This window comes from Dama dama, chromosome 8, assembly GCF_033118175.1.
Source record: "Dama dama isolate Ldn47 chromosome 8, ASM3311817v1, whole genome shotgun sequence".
In the NCBI taxonomy this organism is placed as follows: Eukaryota; Metazoa; Chordata; class Mammalia; order Artiodactyla; family Cervidae; genus Dama; species Dama dama.
The window spans coordinates 9,563,288-9,584,093 of record NC_083688.1 but is presented as its reverse complement, the minus strand read 5'-3'; the positions used below and the strand labels follow the sequence as shown (position 1 = coordinate 9,584,093).

Here is a 20,806-nt window from a genome sequence, read left to right as displayed (position 1 = left end):
TATAGTTGGTTTACAGCAGTGTTAATGTCAGGTGTAGAGCAAACTGAACCAGTTACACATACATACATATATATTCCCTCTTCTTAAGAATCTTCTCCCATGGATAACTTTTTTAGTTTTTTAGTTCATCATCACCTTAAGGAACCATATTAGAGCTGACTGAGTGACCTGGAGCTGAACTGAGTAACTAGATGGGATCTGGGAGTATCTCCCTTGGGAGGGGTAACTGTTCTCTTTCTGGGAAGGGCAGAAACAGGCATTTGATTCAGAAACACAGACTGAGGCATACTGTGACACACAAATATCTGTGTTCCCTTTGTCCTAAACTCACAGCCAGACTTCATTTCCCACTAGGGTTGCCAATTTAGCGAATAAAAATACAGGATATCCAATTAAATTTAAATTTCAGATAAACAATGAACAACTTCTTACATGTCTCCTGCAATATCTGGAACTTTATTATACTGAAAAAATACATGTCATTTACCTGAAATTCAAATTTAACTGAGCATCCTGTATTTTATCTGGCAACTCTACTTCCCAACCTCCCCTGGGAGTTAGATGTGACCATATGACCAAGTTCCAGTCAATGGGAATGACAGTGAAGGTGACGTACAACTCTCCCAGATCTGGCCCCTGAAAACCTCTCTGCAAGTAGAGGACTCTGAGTATCTATCTGAAGGACGGCAGGGTCATGAAATGGAAGAAGCCTGGGTCCCAAAAGACCTGATGGAGCAGGCATCCCTCCCCAAATCTCTACTAGACTCTGATGTGAGCAAGAAAAATCTTTTATTATTAAACCACTGAGTTTGGGGAGTTGTTTGTTACCGCAGTTAGCCTACCCTGATTAATGTCCCTAATCCCTAAATTCAATAGCTTTTCTCATCCTTTCCTTAACAGCATATGAACCTGGTAACCGTTTCTTTCTTCTTTTCTGGCCGTGCAGCACAGCATGTGGCATCTTAGTTCCCTGAACAGTGATCAAACAAGTCTTAACTGGAGCTCCAGGGAAGTCCCCATTTCTTTCTTCTTGAAACTCTTTTCCACCTGATATTATTTGTTCCTGGTCTTTCAGTGACAATGACGATGACACTGATGATAATGACAGTAAAAAATAGCTACCTTTCGTTAAGTTCTTCCTATGCGCTAGGTGCTATGCTAGTGCTCTATCAGGTATCTAGCTGAAGCTTCATAACTACTCTGTGTGGTTAAGTGATAGCATCCCCATCTTAGAGATGTCCCATCCAGTATCGTGGCAGGTGTAATTATCATGTCAGCGTGGATGGCTCCGACTCCGGTCTCCAGTTCCACCTCTCCTGGCCTATGAATGTGCTGATGGCCAAAACTCAACATGTCCGAAATGCAGCTATTCCTTTGTTAGTCCTCTTCGTTTAATTTGCACAACAACCTATGAGATAGACAATGCTATTATTCATATCTATGAGGTAGAGCGTATTATCCACGTTTTACAGATGAGTGAACAGAGGCCTAGAGATTCAGTACCTCGCTCACCTTTACACAGCTAGTACAAGGTGGAGCTGGGCTTGGGGCTGATTTCAAGGCTAAGATCTCAACAATGACACACCTCAAGTTCCACTCAAATTGAGCTCTCCTTGTTCTGTTCCATTTCCTGCTTCTTATACTCATTCTCCGGCCTTAACTTTCAAATCCTACTGTCCTTCAAAGTCTATCCCTTGTGAAGTCTTTTCAAGTGTTTCAAGCTGGGAGGAATCTCCATCTTGTGTGAATTTACAGTGTACTCACTCTGTAACACGGGGTCTTCCCTGGTGGCTCAGCAGTAAAGAATCTGCCTGCAATGCAGGAGACGGGGGTTCCATCCCTGGGTCAGGAAGATCCCCTGGAGAAGGAATGGCTACCCACTTCAATATTCTTGCCTGGAAAATCCCATGGACAGAGGAGCCTGTCAGTTACAGTCCATGGGGTCGCAACAGTCAGGACTCTGTACCACACTTACCTTTTCCTAAGGAAAATTCATCCTCATCATTAATGAGTTCAAGTAGAGAAATACAGAGCAAGAAGTTTTAAGTGTCTCCTCATTCCCCAGAATTTATCAGTTTTTCCCTTGACAAGCCTGTGTTTCTGCTAGAAGCTCTATCAAACAGCTATTTGAGGACAAGAGGCATGCCAGTCTTCTTTATTCCCCTAGAATAGGCATTACTAAATAACTGCCCAGAGAATCAGTTTCAAATCCCATGAGCCTGCACACACTACGTTTTTTAGATGAAGGTGAGAGGGTCAGTTCAAGAAAAGTGATTTTTTTTCCAGGGAGGCTGGTAAAGACATGTCAGACACTCCCTCTCCTCCCACCTTCATTAAAGAACAAAAAAGCATCTACTTCGAGGTACATGAAGGGTCTGGTTTCTGTTTTAGCTGAGTCTCAGAAGGAAATGACTTTTCTCTGAAATTGTAGAAGCCCAACCCAGCTGCAGCATTGTTAGACCTCAGAGTAAACAGGAAGCTTCCTGCCTTGGGCCCTTCATGTCCCTCTCCCAGACTATTAAAGACTGTTAATAGGATAGTAAAAAGACAGCTGCTGGCCATAAAATCAGCCCATTCCTTAGTTCCTTAGAGAACAGTGACTAGATCCCTCCAAGGTCAGAGAAAATGGTGTCCGTCCCAGGTCACACCAGGTGTCCACCTAGCTGGGGTTCTCAGTTATCTCCTCTATGACCAACTGTAACTAGAATGGTCTTTGCAAAATACCAGAGTGATTTAATTCCTTGACATTAGTTGAGAAGGAGAGGTTCCAATTTATAAGGGTTTCTGGTCCTTGAAATCATTTGTTTCTGGGGTGATAAGATCCAGTGTGAAGGTTAAGCTGAGGCTGCCAGAGCAGTGAAATCACCCCCTAACCTGTGGAGTCTGAGTCACCTCTTCCAGTAGGGGAATAATCAGTCCTGATTACCGCCAAAAGAGGCAGCAAGGTTCATCCATGAGGGCAAACAACCTAGTACTCCTACCTCTGCAATGGAAGAGCTGACTCAGGACCTCAACTCTTCTTGCACACAGCGTGGAAGGCCCCAGACTTGCAGCTGTTGCTGAGGAGAGAGGGAGCAGTTTCTGCCAACTGGAGAGACACTAGGGCAGGGGTGATCATCTTTTGCCAAGAAGGGCACTTGGGTGCCTTGGCAGAAGGCAGAGGGCTGTCCTGATCTGTGTGTACATTTTCAGAAGCACTTGATTCTGGACCAAATTCTCTCAGCTGTGCTAAAGCTGGAGCAATGGATGGGAAATGCTTATTGGCCAGGCTGACTAGGAGCTCCAACAGAGGGTGCTGGGGCTCAGCCAGGAGCGTCCCTTCAGCTGCCAAGTTGAGCTTTCAGTCATGGTCAGAGGGAGTATGTCATAATTCTAATTCTCAGGGCTCTCCAGAAGCTGCTTATCCATCTATTTTGAAGTTTCTGCTTGCTGGAATTTTTGGTTCAAATGGGGAATGAGTGGTGATGATGCAGAACCTCTGACCTGGCTCAAAGAATGAGAGCTCAGCAGGGGTCAAGGTTTTTACTACAATTATACAGACAGGCCCATAACCAAACGGGTGCCAGAAAATACCACTTCATTCAACCCTGGACTTACCTACAATTTATCAATTCCTGCTGCTGTGATGGTTGGTTCCTCTGATCCTTGTCTACTAATAAAGCAAGCACAGGCACTTGGGAAGGGCAGGAAATCCAGTCACTGGTCACCAAGTTGAACATTTAGTTGCCTTGGGCAGGTTTACTAACACACGACAGGGAGCCTTAGTTGCCAAGTCAATGCAATGTCAGTGCTTTCCCTCATTCAAAGAAAAGGTCACTGAAGTTACTCCTCAGAGTTGCACCTGAGAAGAGGGAGAGTTTCTTCTACGGGCTGAAAACAGAAGAACTAGATATTTTTTCCAGTAGGCTAATACAATTTCCCCTTAGTTTCAGAAGATGTAACTAAGGCTCGGGAAACTCTTCGAAGGTCCCACAGCTGGTTAAGTGGGTTTTTACTGAGAGGACCAGAATCTAGGCCTTCTGCCTTCTCATGAAATGTTCTTCTTACTGTGACTTTTCCCCTCAAATAACTTGATGCAGAGCATGTAGCAGGGTCTCAGCCCTTAATTTGTGTTATTATTTTAAAAATCTTTATTTTTCAAATTATTTTTGGCTGCCCTGGGTCTTCGTTGCTATGTGTGGGCTTGCTCTAGTTGCAGCGAGCAGGGGCTACTCTTCGTGGCGGTGCACAGGCTTTTCACTGCGGTGGCCACTCAGGCTGCACTCGGCATTCAGGAGCCGCTGTGCGTGGGCTCCGCAATTGTGGTTCACGGGCTCAGCTGACCCACGGCATGTGGGAATCTTTCTGGACCAGTGATCGAACCTGTGTCCCCCTACCTACACTGGCAGGCGAATTCTTAACCATTGCACCACCAGGGAAGTCCTGTATTATTTTTTTTGAACGATAATTTATGGGATTTCCCTGGCAGTCCAGTTTAGTACTTTCACTGCAGTAGCCTGGGTTTAGAAGGCAATGGCACCCTGCTCCAGTACTCTCGCCTGGAAAATCCCATGGACAGAGGAGCCTGGTAGGCTGCGGTCATTGGGGTTGCTAAGAGCGACTTCACTTTCACTTTCATGTACTGGAGAAGGAAATGGCAACCCACTCCAGTGTTCTTGCCTAGAGAATCCCAGGAACGGGGGAGCCTGGTGGGCTGCTGTCTATGGGGTCGCACAGGGTCAGACACGACTGAAGTGACTCAGCAGCAGCAGCGGCAGTAGCAGCAGCCTGGGTTTAATCCCTGGTTGGGGAACTAAGGTCCTGCAAGCCAATATAGTAATAACAATAAAAAGGTAGTTCATTAGATATAAACAAATGTTGTTTAATTTGCATTTCTTTGTAAGATTTTTCATATAAATAAGTGAACAAATCATGAAAAAACTCATCAGAAACAATGTCCCATTTAGAAAAGATGGTCCCATTTTACTTACTATTGCTGCTATACTGTTCAGGCCTCCATCATCACTGTGTGAACTATGACCAGCTTGTCAGCTAGAGCCTTTGATGAAATTTATATTTAAATTTACATGTGGGTAGGTGGTAAGTTTAAGACTATCTCTGCTAAGGTTGATTGACAACATAGATCTGGAATAAGATTTCTTCCTTTATAGAGAAACCAGTTACTACTCTAAAATTTGCCACAGCAAGGACCAGAAAGGGCTCTCTAGAGGCTTTCACTTCTTCCATTCCTAACCAACGTTCAGATAGAGAGGTTCTAATGGGCAGAGTAAGGATACCAGGGAGCACAGGCAGCCCCAGTGTATTTGTCCTTTCAGACCCTGGTTACGTCTGCTTCAGGCCTGTCCCCTAAGTCTCCAGGTTATGTCCAAGGCAGCCAGTTGCAATGGAGGAGTAGTCCCAAGAGCCAGTAAGTCACGAAGTAGCCTAGAATGCATCGTGTGACCAGAGAACAAGTTTTCCAGTTGTACAAGAGTCCCATGATAGAGTTTCTGGGGACCTTTTGTCCTGGTGGGGGGTCCCCTGCAGGAGGCTTCCCAGGCACAGTCTCTAGGGATCTCAGCAGTGGTTCTTGATCCAGAAGCAAGTGAGCCGAGAACCAGTACACAATAGGACTGGAGGAGCATAAAAACCTGGTGAGAACCTGGAATCACAAGAGGGGGAAAATCCACACATTTATTGGAATTTCACTGCCTCAAATGGGATGAGCCTGGGACTTCCCTGCTACTGGGTAAACTACAGCTCCCAGACTAGGAATTTATTATACTGGAAAAGATACTCATTCAGCAGAGCTTAGATCTGCTTTATAAAGCTGTGTATAACACCAGCCAGGTGACTGCAATGTTACAAATAAACATAGCTACAGACTAATTACCACAATAATGGGCCAATCAATACTAAAAACTCCATGGGGTCCACTTTTAGCCCAGGACCAGGACTCTAACACCCTACTCTAGTACTCTTGCCTGGAAAATCCCATGGACAGAGGAGCCTGGTGGGCTGTAGTCCATGAGGTCACTAAGAGTCAGACACGACTGAGTGACTTCACTTTCATTTTCACTTTCATGCATTGGAGAAGGAAATGGCAACCCACTCCAGTGTTCTTGCCTGGAGAATCCCAGGGACAGGGGAGCCTGGTGGGCTGCTGTCTATGGGGTCACACAGAGTTGGACACGACTGAAGCGACTTAGCAGCAGCAGCAGCAGGACTCTAAACTCTAGGCTGAGGACCTCCCTGGTGGTCCAGTGGTTAAGACTCAGTGCTTCCAATGCAGGTTTGATCCCTGGTCAGGGAACTAGATCTCACATGCCACAACTAAGGATCCCGAGTGCTGCAACTAACACCTGATACAGCCAAATAAATAAATATATATTAAGCTCTGGGCTGCCCCTGAGGCTTTGGGAACCTGAAGCGGTTCTCTCATGCCCTGGGGATGGTAAAGCAGAAGCAAAGAGGCAGGGGATCCTGTGGTTCAACATGGCCCCTCTGGGGGTGTTCAGAGCCAGGTCTCCAAATGGCCTCCCTCATCTCTGGAAACTCTAAGCTTTGCTGGCATTCACTCCAGTAGCTAATCTGGCTATAAACACAGAACGCTACTTTCTATTTCCCCTGTGCCTCTTATTCATATAGCTTGGAGAACTTTAAAGACAGCCAATGTGCACCTCCAGGAGGCAGAAACTGCTGAGGAGTGGCCAGTATGGAGACCAAAAGACTTCCCCGGGGTCATCCTGACCTGAGGCCACAACCAGGAACAAAAACAATCGGACGTACAGTCAAACCCTTCCCATCCCTCGACATCCTCACCACTGACTGAATACTGCACAAGACGTCCCTTCTGAAAACCGGGCCCCTGCCAGAGCTCAGAGTACCTCAGAAAGTCGGCATTCAAGGAGACATTCCAGGTACAGTCGTATGTTAGAGGAAGGTCCCAGAGACACTGTCTGTGCTCATCCCTATAACTCAGTCAGATCAGGTCCTTTTAGGACTCTCGTGTCTTCCTTCACCCATGCCCTTCCATCTGCCAGAGTGCTCATCCTCTGCTTCTTAAACGAAATTTCTTCTTACTCTTCAGGACCCAGCCTACATATGATGCCCTGCTCACCTCCTTGGACAGTTGGCTACTGTTTCCTCTGTGCTTCCACAATACTTTATCTCAAAAGGATCTCCTCTTCCATTCCACTATACTGTAGTTTTACCATTTACCTGTTAAATGTCTGCCTCTCCATTTTGACCACAAGACACAGTAGGGCAGCAATCTTATCTTATTCATGCTCTATCCTCAGTGGTCTTACCCAGGGACTCACAATAAAAACACCCCCAAATAGTAGTTGAACGAACAAATTAGGTACAGGTCACTCAAATGGAAGTTAGCTGTCTTGCCTGTTCCTGACCAATGGGTTCGGCCTGTGTTCACACCTATTCCCAGCCAGGAGTCCACCTCACCTGAACATGCATGCATAGACTGCCAAACAGCAGCAGCACTGCAGCGTGGACCAGGTACACAAACACCCGAGGACTGAGGAATCCAGGTTCAGGCTTCTCTAGGGCCTTTTTGTTCTTGCTCCTTTGCATCCCAAGTGTAAGGAAGAGCCAAGGGTGGGTGGTCACGTATGTCCAAGTTGCCCAGGCAACCAATATAGCCATTGGTGAAGCCAGTAGAAAATTGGGCACCTGCTTGAGTTCATAGTATCTCAGAAAGCCAACATTCCAATAGACATCCTGGATGTAGCTGTAGATTAGGGGAAGTTCCCAGGAGCACCAAGGCGGCTTGTTTCCCTCCGCAGTTCGGTAGCCCTGGTCTATAGCTAATTGCAGCAAGGGCTGAGGAATGGGGTGGGCTGAGCCTGGCAGACAGAACTGGGTATAGGCATAATACTGAAAGAGGGCAAAGGGAAGGCCGAGTGTGAACACTGATAGGAACACAGAACCCATCAGCTTCAAGAGCTGTCTGAGAGCACTTTGCACCATGAGAGATGAGAAAAAGTCTTGGCACTGAGAATGTACGAGGAAGCCAATGTTGACTAGCCCATTGGATCGTACACCAGTGGCAAGGGCAAAAAAGAGTCCACTAGTCCAGCTTTGGCCCCTTTCCAGCTGCCCCATGGCGCTGAATGTCAGGAGAGCAAATAAGGCTTCTGAGTAACCAGCAGTCAGGAAGACATTGGCGGGGCTGAGGCAGAAGAGCAGTGCTCCATAAAAGGCCTGGCGGGGACAGTGCAAAACCAAACAGCCCAGGTCGTGAAGTGCAAGTGCAGCCAGCGTGGAAAACAAGGAATTGAGCAGTGCTACTGAGATGAGCAGGCAACTCCGTAGGTTCAGTAGCCCCCACAGGGGTCTCATCAATTCAGTCCCCACCAACAGGACCAGGGGGAAACCAGGGAAGAAGGCAAAGTTGTGCTCATACAGGTAGCCGTGCTCGGCAACGAACAGGAAGTGTTCAGCATCCCAGTGAGACAGGCCACCCAGAAGACCTTCCACAAGTTGGTCCACAGAGCCAGAGGGGGCGAGCCGAGGAGGAGAGAAGGCTTCTGCACGATGGTCTGGGATGATGGCATTGAAGAGAGCCTGTGGGATGAAGAAGAACTAGTACTTTGGTTCAGCAAGTGGAAGAACTACCATTTAATAAAATGAGGAAGAAAAGACACGTTGGGGAAGAATCACAAGTTCAGTCTGAAGTGGATGTTCCAGTGCATAGGTCAATGAGGCAGTGAGATATATGAATCTTGACAGTGAGGAGAACTCTCAGGGGTGGAAATATAAATTCGGAAGTCGTAAGTGCATGGATAGTAATAAAAAGTGTGAGACTGAATGAGATCACCCAGGTAAGAAGTGCAGATACAGAAAAGAAGAGCTCTGAGGACTAGGTCCTGGACATGCCAACAATTAGAGGCCCACAGAGAGTGAGGACCAAGCAATAATGGTAAAGAAGGAAGGGTCAGTGAGGTTGGGAGTAAACAGGAGAGCACAGTGTCATAGAGCCAAGTGAAGCAAAGGAGCGATCGGCTCTGTTAAATGTGGTTGACAGGTCAAGTAAGATGGGAACTGAAACTGACCACTGGATTTAGCAATACAGTGAAGGTCACCAGTGACTATGACGAGAGCTATTTCACTGAAGTGGAGGAGAGAGAAGACTGCCTAGACTGGGTTCAACAGAGAAAGGGAGAAGGGAAACAGTAGATATAGACAACTATTTGGAGGATTTTTGCTGTAGAGGGGAGCAGAGATGGGGTAGTAGGTGAATGACATTGTGGGGTCAAGAAAAATCTTTTTTTTTTTTTTAAGTGGGAGATATTTGTTTGCCAATGGGAATAATATAGCAGAACAGAAACCACTGTGTACGTGAATAAGAAAGGGAACAATTGATGGAGCAAGCAAAAGGGGATGGAATCTGCTATGGAAGTGGAGGAGCTGACCTTAGTTTAGAGAAGACAGACATTTCACCCCGCCTTCAGCAGTGAAGGCGCAGAGGTGCAGATGTAGGTTTGCGGATGGCTGTGGAGGAAGTATTCAGAAGGTTGCTTCTTATTGTTTCTATTTTTCTGAATTTTCATTCAGGAAAACAAGTTAGGGAAAAGGTGCTGGAGACTTAAGGAAGAAAAATGTGTAAAGTAAGTAATTCCTGACCCTAGTTCTCAAAATAGCCTGTGCACTGGATTTTCAAATACAAGATGCCTGGGTTTCTCCTCTGCTCCATAACATTAATGATTTAACCAGTATGGGGTACAACCTGGGCATTCAGGTTGTTTTTAGCTCTCCCAGGTGATTCTGATAGGCAGAAAAATTTAGAGAATAGGTGAGGGACTGGACCAGGGAAATACACTAATATTGCCAGGCAGCACTAAGGACTCACTTGGGTTAATGGTATTGAATAAAAAGAGACTAGTTAATACAGTTGTATGCTTTTCTCTGAGCAGATGCCAGCACAGAGTACACATGGAACTGAATTTAATCAAGGTTGGGCTTTTGTCTTGTGATTAAGACAGGAAGAAGGGAGCAAGTGAGTTGTACATGTATGCATGGTGGATCATGGACTCTAAGCTGGGTAAGAAAGGGAGCTGAAGCCACGAGGTGAGTGAGGGACAGGGAAACAGAGCTGGAATCAATGGATAAGTCCTGAGGGAGTGAACTGGAAAGACAGTAGATAGTGGTTACATGTATCAGCTCTACTAATATTGAAACTACCAAGAAATATACAGTAATGCTAGAAAGAGCAACAGTGAATCAGGAGCTAAAACCTTCAAGGAATGAGAAAGAATGAGCTGTCACTAGCAGAGATGACAGCAACAATGAGGGGTAACTGGGGACATAACCTGATGGCAGGAGTTTTAAAGCTGCCAGTGGGGAAGGGGAGGACAATGAAATAGCATTATTATATGTTTTTTCCCCCATTAGATTGTCAGCTACTTAAGAGAAAACAGATTGTGACTTTTTGTACTCCCACCTAGCAGTTCTTTGAACAGACAGAGCAGGGACTTAATAAAATTTGGTGGCTGAGTGAACAGCACAGAGCAAACACGCTTGTTTCCAAATCACCACCTGAATTAGAACCCCTGCTTCCTGGGACCCTATCCCAGGTGTCATCCGGTCACAGGACTGCTTCCTTAGTTCTGCCAATCACTCGGCTGATGCTGGTTCAAAGCCATCATCAAGTCAGTTTTCCCAAGCCTGGCCACAGGAGTACAACCTCATTTTTAAGGCTCTTTCTTTTTTTGGTCAATTTCTTTACTAGGCCACTTTGAACAGTGAAAACAAGTGGGACAGGACTGATAGTCACAGGGTACAGTCCTAGGCTCCAAGCTGAAGAGCATTTTAACTAAACCTGGGACCTAACAGAGCCTGTTATGCCACATATAGTTGGGGAGGAGAGCGGAAAGGAGTTTTCCACAAAGGAACCAGCTATGAGCCTCAGAGAGAACGTGCTTGTGATGAAAGGCACACAGAATATGTTGACAGAACATCCCTAGGCTACTGACGTACATTCAATAATAATAGCTACTGTGGGCCTACAAGCAGTGGGTACTGTGCAAGGCGCCATGTATAGTTCATGTATACCTGAAATCGGATTAAAGTATGTATCAAGGGCAGCCGTGGAAGGGAAAGGGAGTTGCAAAATGCATTGGAGGTTGTGTGTGGGTGAGACAGGAAGGGGACACAGCTAGGGGAAGAGGAGAAGACACTGATGACTAAACAGATAAACACAGATGGTCTCAGGACAGTGCCCCCTCTCTCGCACTCAACTGATTGATACCGTGCTCAGCCTCCTGGTTGGGGACCCAGGGTAATGCTTTGAGCTGTCATACCCTAAAGCCATCAGGTTACCAAATATCATGGTCTGGTGGAAAGATCACTAGCCCAGGGGTAAGGAAACCTGGGGTATGATTCTGGGCCTTTTGGAACTTGTCTTGTGACTTTAAGGAAGCCACTGAACCTTTCTGGGCCTCAGCCATTTCATGTGTAAAATAAGAGATTAATAGATCATTTCTAAGAGTCCTGTCCACTTTTCAGCTATGTGGTCTAGGTCTCTATAGTTCTAATCATGTGGAGGGGCACATCTGGGAAACCGAAAGATGAGGCCTATTCTTAGCATCTAGCTCAGTCATGTGGCAATGGCACGTTCAGGATGAAAGATCAGAGACTGACCTGCAGCACCAGAGTCAGGACACGGCAGCTGACTGCAAACCCCAGGACCTCTTTCCGGGATGGGTCCAGGGGCCACATCCTCTCACCACCAGGAACTCAGGGGGGCTGCTGCCAGGGCTGAGCTCCCTCAGGCTTCTAAACGCCAAAACCCAAGGAGGAAATATCACACATGGGCAGAAAGTAAATTCTTGAAAGCATTCTTCACAGAAACACCCTCCGGCTTCAGCATTACTATGGCAAACTTAACCACCTAACCTCCTAGATGAAGAAAAAGCATCTTAAAGGCAGATGGGACTGCCTCCCATCACTCTGAAGCATTATATTCTTGTAGGGGAAGTTCCACACTTCCCCTAGGCAGGAAGCTGGAAAGCTAAGCTCACAGAAAAACTTTAAAAGTCTGTTAAGAGCCCCTGTGCAGGAACTAAAGGCCTGGATTCAAGTCCTGACTTTCTCATTCACAAGTTTTCATTTTGTTCTTCTCAGCCTCAGTTCTCTAGGTGAAAGTGAGATTGGACTCTTCTTGTCTGTCTCATGAAACTGTCATGATGGTGACATAGACTGAAGTGTGAAAAAAGTACTACCAAATCTACATTGCGGTTGCTATTATTTGGTGTGTGCCCTTTCCCTCTCGCCCAGAATAATAAACTAGGTCCCAAACCAGAGTCCCAAAAGTGGGGCATAGAACTGAACTGGAAGACCATAATGACTACACACTCTAGTTAAGCTCTCTGATGTGTGTTCAGTTGGTCTGTTAAATTAAGTGGAGAAGGAAAAGAAAACCACCACTCAGCAGGACTTCAGCCAGCTAAACAAACTGAGAGGGACGACAAAGTTGACTACTACAGATGAAGAAACTGTTGTTTCCCATCTCTTCACTGGAATGGCAGCAATGTATAAACAACTGCAAAGCCATTCTGAGGGAAGGAATGCACTTTACAGCTTTCTTTTTTTTTCTTTTTAAACACAACTCCTTGGGTTCACACAAGTAGCAATGGCTCTTACAGAACCAGTCAGAAATCAGAAGGGAGGGCAGGAGCATCAGAGGCAGCTCATCAACTTGGGGTGAGGAACTAACCCTAAAGGAAAAATATTATACTTAAACTGAGAAATTAAGAGGGAGGGCTGGATTTTCCTTTCTTAACACCAATCAAACCTTTAAGTATCACTTGTTTCTGGAATTCTGTGACCCTCACTAGACTATGTGATATGCTCTCATTACCCTCTCCCTTGTTGTCTTTATAGCTATTGCTTATTTAAGTTGTTTATGAGAGCAGGGGCTTTGTCTATCTTGTTCCCAACTATCCTTCCAGGGCCTAGCATTACACACAGGCACATTAAACCTGTGTTCTGATTTACTGGAAGTGGCAGGAACTGGATATGGCTTCACCAGTTCACTGGCTCTGGATATAAAATCTCTGCTCCAAGTACTCCTCCCACCATATCTCACGTTGAGAGCAAAACGACAGTCACAGAAGCCACAGGAAAATACAATTTCTCCAGAAGCAACAGTTCTCTTTCTTCAGCACAAGGGGGCGCCTGCTGATTACTCCATCACCAGGAGGCCTGGAGGAAGGGAGGGGCCACCAACGCCACATCGGTTTGCTCATCAAAATTCAGTTCAAAGGCAAGCTTTCGAAAGCCCCAGAGAACAGCGGTAGTTTATGAATCTACCCAACATTGCCAATATCTGACTCGCTGAATCGAGAGGAATCGTAGAATCAAGAACAACCGACCTTACACGGCCGCTAGTTCTTTATCCTAGGATGAATTCACTTTTTACCTTCCTTCACTTCCCACCCACATGCAGAAGAGTTGGGAACAGAAAAGCACATAACCCACCTCTGCCTCTTCACCAGGCTTCCATTCTTCGTCTCTCCAGACTCAAATTCTAGACCCAGCGACCACAGAAGACGTGTAGCCTACACTTAGTTTGCAGGCAAACCAAGTGAAAACGAGAATAAAGCCAGTGAGCTCTCCTTCTCAGCTAATTGCGGCCCTCACTTCCCAACAACCCCTTTACGAAAGCAGACTCTGAACTGGCAGGACACGTACGGAGCAACTAGTTTTACTCTCTTTTCCCTTGAGATAAATATGCCCCAGGGAAGTGAGTAATAAAAACTCTCTAGAGTTTTTACACCAGAGAGCTCATTAGACCCTGTGTAATTACCATCGCCATTTTACAGATGTGGAAACTGAGGCTCACTAGGGTCAAGTGGCACACCCAAGGATATATTTAAGGAGAACGTCTATTTTTTTTTTTTTTTTTTCCTGTCTGAAACATCAGTCTTTCCACCAGCCCTCACTCCTGCCAAAGCGGATGCGCTCTTTCAGAGCCAAGATCTCCCAACTCCGAGCTCAGTACTTGTCAGATGACAGCGCATGCTCTTGTATGCTTAGGGCAGGGAGGGTCCCATCTGAGCAGACAGGAAAATCTGTTGAATGGAAGCCCTGGACCCTCTGGGTAAGACTAACATCCTCGGAGGCGAGGGGTTTGTTCGAACCCAGGGTCCCCGGGACCAGAGGCCTTGCTGGCCGCCAACTTCAGCGGCCGCCTTCTGCCCGCCCACCCGGGTCCGAAGCCCGTTCCAGCCGTTTCCTTTTCGACAAGAGTCCCAAGCAGAGAATGGACATCTCCTCTCCCCAAAGGGCCAAGGCTCAGGGGTTACTCTGGAGGGGGCCGGCGACGCCCGGCCCGGCCTACGACCGGAAGGCAGGGGAGGTGGGGAGGCTGTGAAGGAAGAGGCGGCACTGGGAGGCCGCAATGGCGGAGGGGGCGGGGCTCCTCGCTTCTCGGCGGCATCCGCCTCATTTCCCTCGGCCTCCGTTTGACGACTTCCCTCCCCCCACTCAAAACTCCTAAGCTCCGAAGCTGGCGCCGGGTCCCCAGCGCCGGCGAGTCTCAACCTCCCAGGCGGGGCCCGAACCTTAGCTCCTCCATCCGGGGCTCTGAGCGGACGCGCCTGCGCACTGGCTCCGCGGGTGGCGGCCCCGCCCCGCTCCGGCCGGGAGTCGGAGCTGCCCCGCCCCCCTCCGCGGCGGCCATGTTGATTCCGGGAGAGCGGGGCGGGGACGGCATAGCCCCGAGACTCAGCGCCCCTCTGCCTTGGCCCCTGCCAGCCTTGGTGACACCTGAGGAGTCCCCGCTCCGCTAGCCCCTTCCCCCCGCCTTCAGTTAGTCCTCCAGGGTTGCTGTTTCAGCGTCGGTGCTCTTGGAAGAGTTCGAACCACCCCTCAAACATCCATAAGTTCCCTTGAGGGCCGAGGCCCTCGGAGTTGGGGGCTGCCCTGCGGCCCCTTCACGGAAGCCAGAGCCGCATTTCCCCTGCTGTCAGGCAAGAGCAGCTCAGCACAGGGCCTGGCACACAATAGCTGTAGTTTGAGTAGAAAGAAAAGCCTTCTTGGGGTTTCTGTGGCCAGCAGCGGCACCCCGCGTCTTGGGTGTGAAGAAAGTGGGGGTTCCCCCGGACTTTCCCCTCCGGCTACTAGGGACCTTCTGTCCTGCTTCAGTCCTCAGCCCCAAGTCAGGTGGCTAATGAGGGTGGTGAAGGAAACTTAAGAGAACGCCCCCCACGACTCCTTTCTCCTTCACTGAAGCCGTTTCTCTTGTAGGAAGTGGGGCCAAAAAAGAAGCTAACTTAACAAAACCGTCTGTTAGGGAGGAGCGGCCAGTTGGTACCCCTGTAACGGAAACTGTTAGAACAACTTTGCACCCTCCTTAAAGGAAATAGATAATAAATCCTTCTCCGTTGGTGGATTTCTCGTTTCTCAGGATTCCAGAGCCCTTTGTGGTTTCAGTTATCTGCCCTCCAAACGAAGCTAGGGTCTGGGTTAGCCTCTGGCCACAGCCCTGGCTGAGGGAGGGGTTTATCTTCCGCCACAGCTACTCCTGTGGGTGGGAACAAAAGAGGTGGTTGCTATCTCTCCAGGCAAAGACAGGCAGCCCACAGCAGTTCTGTGGGGGCCAGGGACTGTATCTTTGGATTCTTTATAGCTCATTTCAGGCCCTGAGACCTAAACTGCCCTCAGATATTTGTTGTGTGTAAGGTGGATCCGTCACGTTTTAGTCGTGGAGTGTTGGAGAAGGAAAAACGGGGCTTAGAACCCTAGGTTTCTCATTGACACACCCTTGTTCTCGGCTCCAGAGGCATGTGAGTGAGTCGGCAAAGCTGTGGGTTACACTCGTGACTGGGGCCTAAGGTTGTGGCTTGAATCTGTAGAAGTCTTTGAGGCTCCAAGCAGTACTGTGTCTGTAAGGACAAAACCGAGAAATGAACTATCCTTCCTTTGTGAATTCACAAGGGAAAAAGACATGCATTCTTAAGATTCCCTCTGTTCACACACCAAATTCTCTCAAAAATCTAGTTGTGAAAAGGACAGGCGTCTATTGTGACAATTCAGAATGTTTTTTTTAAAAGCTCAACTGTCACCCTTTAGAGGTAGAACTTTGTCCAGATCTTCAGCTCTACTTTCTTGCAATTTCTCCTTCCTTTCCTTGTCTACTACCCACCCCCCTCCTCTTCCGCTCTGTTTCCTGTTTCATTTTCTGGCTCCTGCTCCGACTGGAAAACAAGGAGGCTGAATCTTGTGCTCACAAAGCTCTGGCTTGTCAGAATGGAGGAACACTAGGTGGGATGGGAGGGGTTCTGGGCCTCCAGGGCTGTGAGTAAGTAGTGGAGGAGGCAGCTCTCTCTAGTCTGCATTTAGAGTGTGCTGCTAAAATGGAGCCTGCATCCACATAGGGAGCCAGCTGAGCGGCCAGCGCTGTGGGAGAGCCAGGGAGACTGAGACTTACCCCAGGGCTCCCAAAAGATTCTACACCACTCAGCCACTTCCCTAAAGAAGTAAATATGCCACACCACCAAGAAACGATTTCATAATACAAATCTCTGACTAAATTAAACAATGTAAGCAGTGCACCACTGTTTCTAGAATCCTAGAATGTGAGAGAGTTACAGCATTTCTCTTTCTTGAACTTGCCTGGCTCTGCTCTTGCTGTTTCCCCTGCTTGAAATGCTTCACTGCCAACTGACTACCCTTTGGCCAATCCACTTCAGGTCAGCTGAAATGCCACCTCCTTGGAGCTTTCTCTGTCTGCCCCACCACAATCACCACCCTGTACTTCCCACCACCCTAATTCTGCTCTCTTTATGGCATTTATGATCACCTGGTTGTCCTGTCCATGGATTATTTCATTGTCTTGTTTTCCTCTTATGGAATGTAAGTGCTATGGGGGGAAGGGGGCCTTGTTCACCAAGATGTTTCCAGCACTTAGTACCTTGCATATTGTGTGTATTCAGTAAGGATCTAGTGAATAAATCTGTTTGTTTAACCTGCACTTTATGGATGAGGAAACTGAGGCTGGGGTGAAAGTGACCAGTTCTGAAGTTACACAGCTAGTGGCAGAGGTGGGATTTGAATTAAAAACCTCCCTGGCTGTTTTTTTTTAACCTCCCCACACTATTTTAAATCTTTCTCAGGTTTACCTCTTTCCCTCTCTTCCTTTTTTCACTCAACTATGGGTCTTTATGGGCTATATTGAAAATTCTACATAGGGAAGACCAAGTCTTAACAGTTCCTACCTACTATTTCCTTCATTAAATTCCAATTTTACCTTTTGATTTACTCAACAAAATAGGACTACTATGTAATGAGGATGAGAACATAACATTGAAGCAAGACAGACACGGTCCTTGTCCTCATGGAGATGATGGTATCCTTTTTAAATTAATCTTTAAATGAAACAAAGGTGAATTATTTTTAGTGATAAAAGATACAATTCACAAAGAAGGTAGACATCATAATCCATGATGGTATCGTTTATTACAAGGATTTTATAGTGCTTGGCACAAATTGCTCGATAAAGTTGGGCTGTTGCAACTCCCTGAACAAAAAGGGGAGCAAGTGATTTTCCCATTGACGATGTGAAGGAAGTTTGGTAGTTTCCATAGGATTAGGACCATGGAGTGTCTAGAGACAAAATTACTGAGAGACGGCCAAGGCCATCTCCAAATGTGATGGCAGAGCAAAGCAAGGTAGCTGGAGAGAAGTAAGTTGTCGCTCAAAGGAAGCGAGTGTTCCATGAGAACTAAACTTCCTTCACAAGAGTTGGACGAGACAATCCTACGGGAAAGATGGAGTAGCTGATGCTGATCTTGGTTTTGAGGGCATGCCATTATGGGACAAAAGTGACCACACTGGCCTCTGATCGGCATGCCAACTGTTAGCAGGCAGTGCTAATGCCTGTGATGACAGGCAGATGTGCCTTACCAGAACTTTATGCTACTTCTTTTCATGTGGATTCTTTTTGTGGGCATTTATTGGCAGTTTTCAAGGATGCTGGATGATGCTAAAATCCATCTTGAAATTAGGGGTGCCACCACCAGAAGCATCCTTTTTGGCCTTGCCATATGTATCACTTGAGGAATGCCCATCCACCCTGCGACAAAGACCCCACCCTCCTCTCAATTTCAGCAGTCAAATGCTGATCCTTTAAAGGCCATGGATACTAGATATTTTTCACCCTTTCTTTGGTGTTTGCCTTTCAGTAGTTAGAAAGCCTTGACCCCACAAAGAGGCCTAGTGGGAAGGGCCTTAGCCACTTGGGGGTGGTAGTGGCTGCAGGGCGAAGGAGCCAATGAGGTTGAGAGTATTGTTTAGGCTGGACTTGGCAGCTCTCCAGTTATGAAAGAAGGTTAAGGTCATTTGGGGGGTGGGGAGGGAGGAGCCTGGGAAAAGAACTACTGGCCACACCCCTGGGTTCTCCACTGGCTAGGTTCTATTTACTTCTCCAAAGCAAATTACTCACAGCTCAGTGGCCACCAGTTCTTTCTGCATGTGGTAACTCCAGTCAGAAACTGGAGACCAGGCTAGGCTCCTCCTGCATTGCAGGAGAGCAGACGAAAGGAACCCAGGAAACCAAACTCCTAGGTAATGTTCCACACACAGCCCAGAAATGCACTTTCTTGACTAGAAACTGGAGTTTCAGAGGCCCAGAGAAAAATATCCATTAGTGGTATTACTTGCCAAAATATAGATATGAAAAGTTTGCCATTTAGTTTTTTTCCCCGAGAGTTCTAGGAAGGCAGCTTAATTGACAAACATTAGCCAGTTGTCTCTATTTCCCCTTTCTCAATGGAGAAATATAGAAATTATTCATTCCTTTCCCTGACCCAAATATTAACAACTACACTTAATTTGACAAACACTTGATTGAAATAAATGGAACAATTTTACCTCATGCTAAACACAACAAAAACCAAATCTTGCCTGCTGTGCTCTGCAACTAGATCCAGTTACTCCTGGTTGTCCTCCAACCCAGGAAGGAGGTGGAGGGTGTATTAAGAACATGGGACTTGGGAGTCATGGGCCTTTGTGTGTGAGCTCAAAGAAGCTCCTTTTCTCAACTGTCAAATGGGAGCAAGACTACTTACCTCACAGGCATAGAACTGTTGGGGAATTATTTGCCCTACTATGTCTGGTACACAAGTAGGTACTCAATAGAAAGCTGTTGTTTCAAGTTTCACTTTAAATGTCCATGATAATAGCATTTTCTGATACTGCTTTTGGTTTCTCCATTGTGTCCTTAAGGAAGTCAATCAAGAGAGAAGCTTGATTGCAACAAGGTTAATATATTGCAACATTAACCTTTTAAAATAACTGTGTCTGGCCAACATCTACCATTTCATTCAACAACTACTTAGTAAGTGGCTACAATGTGCCAGGCTGTTCTGTAGGGCAGGAATATTGCAAGGAACCAAATAAACTCCCTGCCCTCAGAGAACTTACATTAATTACAGTGGAAGACAATAGCTAAGTACAATATACAATAAGTCTGATGGTAACAAGTGCTATAAAGAAAAATCCAGCAGAGAAGGGAAATGAGACAGGGGAACAGGTTGCTTTTATTTTTGGTCATATGGCGTAGCATGTGGAACTTCCCGCAGCGATGGAAACCCATACCCCCTTGCAGTGGAAGCAGAGTCTTAACCACTGGAACACCAGGGAAGTCCCAAATTATTATTTTAAGTAAGATAGGCAGGGAAAGACTGAGACGATATTTGAGCAAAGACTCAAAAAAGACAAGGACTTTAGCTATGCAGTTATCTGGCAAAACAGTTTCTAGACAGAGGGTACAGTAAGTGCAAAGGTCCCAAGGTGGAAACGGCTCTGTATGGCGGAATGTGAATGGGGAAGAGAGAAGAGGAAACCAAAAAGGTAACTGCAAGATAGATAACTGAGGGCTACGTAGGTCATTATAAGGATCTGGACTTTTATTCAGAGTAAGGCTGAAGCATTGAAGGATTTTGATCTTAGATTCTTAGATCTTAGATTTTAATGGGAGCATTTGGCTGCTATGTTGAGAATAGGTTCAAACACCAGGCAAAACAGAGGCAGGGAGGCCAGTTTGGAGGATATTTTAAAAGTTTAAGAAAGACACGATGGTTTCTTGAACTACAGAGATAGCAGCTGGACTGAGGATTATTTTTTGAAGGGTACCAACAACCTGGACGTGGACATGAAAGGAGTCAAGGATGTCTTTGGCCAAGCGATGGAGTTGCCATTTCCTGAGGCTTCTAGGGGAAGACAGGGCTTTTTAGGCATGTTCAGACTGAATTTCCAAGCAGAGATGTCAAGAAGACAGCTGAATGCTTTAATCTGGAATCAGGGGAGAGAGCTGGTCTGGGGAAATATTTCTAAAAAAAAAAAAAGAGATACTCTCTCTGCCAACTATTTCCAAAAGGTTTCTTTTTCTGGAGTATCATTACTTTCTTTGGCTACTTAAACCCACTTTATTTCAGGAGGCTAATAAGATTTTTGGGTTTCTCTGGTGGTTCAGTGGTAAAGAATCCACCTGCCAATGCAGGAGACACAGGTTTGATTCCCCAGGTCGGGAAGATCCACTGGAAAAGGAAATGGCAACCCACTCCGGTATTCTTGCCTGGGAAATCCCGTGGACAGAGCAGCCTAGTGGGCTACAGAGCTTTCTTAAATTCAGACTTACACTGTGGAAGGTCAAGTGGAATATGGTACAGAAATGACAAGGGCCAGGATGTCACCATTTAGGGAGAGAGCATACATACCATAGATTTGCAAGAACAAGACGAGTTCCCCCAAGCCCCAAAAGGTCAAGATTTTAAACAGTTTGAAAATAAAAAGCCTCACAAACGTC

General features: G+C 46.5%; 1 protein-coding gene across 4 annotated transcripts; it reads right to left on the bottom strand.

Moving 5' to 3' along the window:
* Window positions 1–4,836: 4,836 nt before the first annotated feature.
* On the bottom strand, window positions 4,837–14,611 carry PIGV (phosphatidylinositol glycan anchor biosynthesis class V). 4 transcript variants are annotated; one of them, XM_061148299.1, is made up of 5 exons: window positions 14,562–14,611; window positions 13,477–13,556; window positions 11,638–11,772; window positions 7,441–8,562; window positions 4,837–5,641 (listed from the first exon to the last, which is right to left on the bottom strand). In XM_061148299.1, the coding sequence occupies exons 3-5, from the start codon at window positions 11,713–11,715 to the stop codon at window positions 5,360–5,362; spliced, it is 1,482 nt and encodes a 493-aa protein (XP_061004282.1). In that variant the 5' UTR covers window positions 11,716–11,772; window positions 13,477–13,556; window positions 14,562–14,611; the 3' UTR covers window positions 4,837–5,359. The 4 variants fall into 4 exon arrangements, with proteins under 4 accessions (XP_061004282.1, XP_061004283.1, XP_061004284.1 ...); XM_061148300.1 differs by having other exon boundaries at window positions 13,477–13,561; window positions 14,562–14,596; XM_061148301.1 differs by lacking the exon at window positions 14,562–14,611 and adding an exon at window positions 14,110–14,555 and having other exon boundaries at window positions 13,477–13,561.
* Window positions 14,612–20,806: the final 6,195 nt, after the last annotated feature.